At 52.8% G+C, this 1,912-nt stretch overlaps 1 protein-coding gene across 1 annotated transcript in view; it reads left to right on the forward strand.

The window, feature by feature from the left end:
• Positions 1 to 1,912, forward strand: part of Hsd17b14 (hydroxysteroid 17-beta dehydrogenase 14) — a 12,857-nt gene extending 10,945 nt beyond the window's left edge. The window contains exons 7-9 of the mRNA XM_021169057.2: positions 531 to 598; positions 696 to 792; positions 1,229 to 1,912. Of these exons, the coding sequence (XP_021024716.1) occupies positions 531 to 598; positions 696 to 792; positions 1,229 to 1,411 (348 nt within the window). The 3' untranslated portion in view covers positions 1,412 to 1,912. The remainder of the gene's footprint in view (positions 1 to 530; positions 599 to 695; positions 793 to 1,228) is intronic.

Genomic DNA, 1,912 nt, shown 5'->3' on the forward strand with positions numbered 1-1,912 from the left:
AGTGCTGGGATTAAAGGCGTGCGCCACCACAACCGGCTTCTGTGTGTAGTTCTGAGAACAGCTTAGTGACATTAGCTTTCTCCTTCCACCTTGTGGATCCTGGGGATTAGACTCAGGCTGTCCGGCTTGGCAGCAGGTGACTTTAATGCTCAGCCATCTTGCCAGGCCCTTCTAGAGTTCATTTGAGCCAGCATCTTGGCGTAGCTAGGTTAGCATTGAGTTCATGGCAGTCCACATGTCTTAGCTCCCAAGTCTGGGATGTCCCAAGAGTGTCTCAGGCCATATTCCTCGTGTAGTCTTGAATTCTGGCAATCGGTAACAAACTGACCTGCGCAGAGCCCGAGCACGGGGAGTATCTTCAGGATGGGTGAGGTTGATACTGACCTGAGCAGAGTCTGTGCACAGGGAATATCTTCAAGATGGTTGAGGCTAATCCCGCTGATGCTTCAGCATGTTGTTTGCTGCCTAGAAGAGGATGAGAGGGGCTCTGTCCTCAGAGACTAAACTCTCTCTCGTCTCTGCCTCCTCAGGGCGCAGTGACTGCCATGACCAAAGCTTTGGCCTTGGATGAAAGCAGACATGGTGTCCGTGTCAACTGGTAAGCTGATCAACGTGGACATAGAAGCTCGGGGGAGCTGGGGATGCCTGGACATGGTTAGCATACACGGCTCTCACTCCTTCTCGCCCTCACCTAGCATCTCCCCAGGAAACATCTGGACTCCACTGTGGGAAGAGCTTGCAGCCTCAACTTCAGACCCCAGGGCCACCATTCTAGAAGGCACCTTGGCCCAGGTAGGAGGTGCTGAGGTAGCTGGGAGGAAGATTGATCGGGTTGGAGCCTCTCTCCTCTCTTCCTTCTTCCTCTCTCTGCCTCTCAGCTTCATATAGTCTAGGCTGGCTTGGACCTTGCTGGGGAGGGACATTTTCTGTTTCTATTTTCTGAATGCTAGAGTTACAGGCAGGTACTAGCAATTCTCCCTCTCTCTCTCTCTCTCTCTCTCTCTCTCTCTCTCTCTCTCTCTCTGTGTGTGTGTGTCTGTGCGTGTGCACACCCTTGAGTGACTTTTGTCTCACTTTCTAGCCTAGGCTGGCTTTGAACTCAGGGCAGAGCTCTTGCTTATGTTTCTTGTTTGCTGAGATGCCAGGTGTGAACCCACATGCTTACGGATGGGTTGTGGGTGTGTGTGGAGGGATTGCTCCTAATTCTCTCCCTTTTTTCTTTCCCCAGCCCCTGGGCCGCATGGGCCAGCCAGCCGAGGTAGCGGCTGCAGCCGTTTTCCTGGCCTCTGAAGCCACCTACTGTACAGGGCTTGAGCTTCTCGTGACTGGGGGTGCAGAACTGGGGTATGGACGCAAGGCTAGTAAAAGCAGCCTCGGGGAAGTCCCCACTCTCCCACCTAATGTACACTAACTATGTCTTGGCCATCCGTTTCTCCCTCCCTTCCTTTCTTGTAGTACTGGAGATTAAACCTGGACCTCTTGTGTGCTAGGCAGGGGCTCTATCACTGAGTCACACTCCAGGGCCCCACTGGAGGATTCTAGGCAGGGGCTCTCCCATTTAACTTTCAGGTCCCAGAGAAACTCAGGATAAGCTAGCTGCTGGTGGCCAGGCCCTCTCAGTACCTGCTACTTCCCTTGCCCCTGCTCCTAACCTCTCTAGCCCAGGGACTTTGCACCCCTTCCCGCAGCTTCTGATTCCTATAAAAACCTGCCATTTTGGATGAATGTGCTGTTGGTCCTAGGCTCCTTTCTTGGTCCATTTGCCCTCTCTCTTCTCTCTCTCTCTCCTCTTCTTTCACTTTCTCTGCCCCTCCCTCCCTGATCTCATGGACCAGTTTAGTCTGGACTCTTCTCGATGCCTCTGGCAATATTCTCCCATTTAGCTACAATAAAAGCCGTCCCCCCAGTTATA

Source organism: Mus caroli, chromosome 7 (assembly GCF_900094665.2).
Source record: "Mus caroli chromosome 7, CAROLI_EIJ_v1.1, whole genome shotgun sequence".
Lineage (NCBI taxonomy): Eukaryota > Metazoa > Chordata > Mammalia > Rodentia > Muridae > Mus > Mus caroli.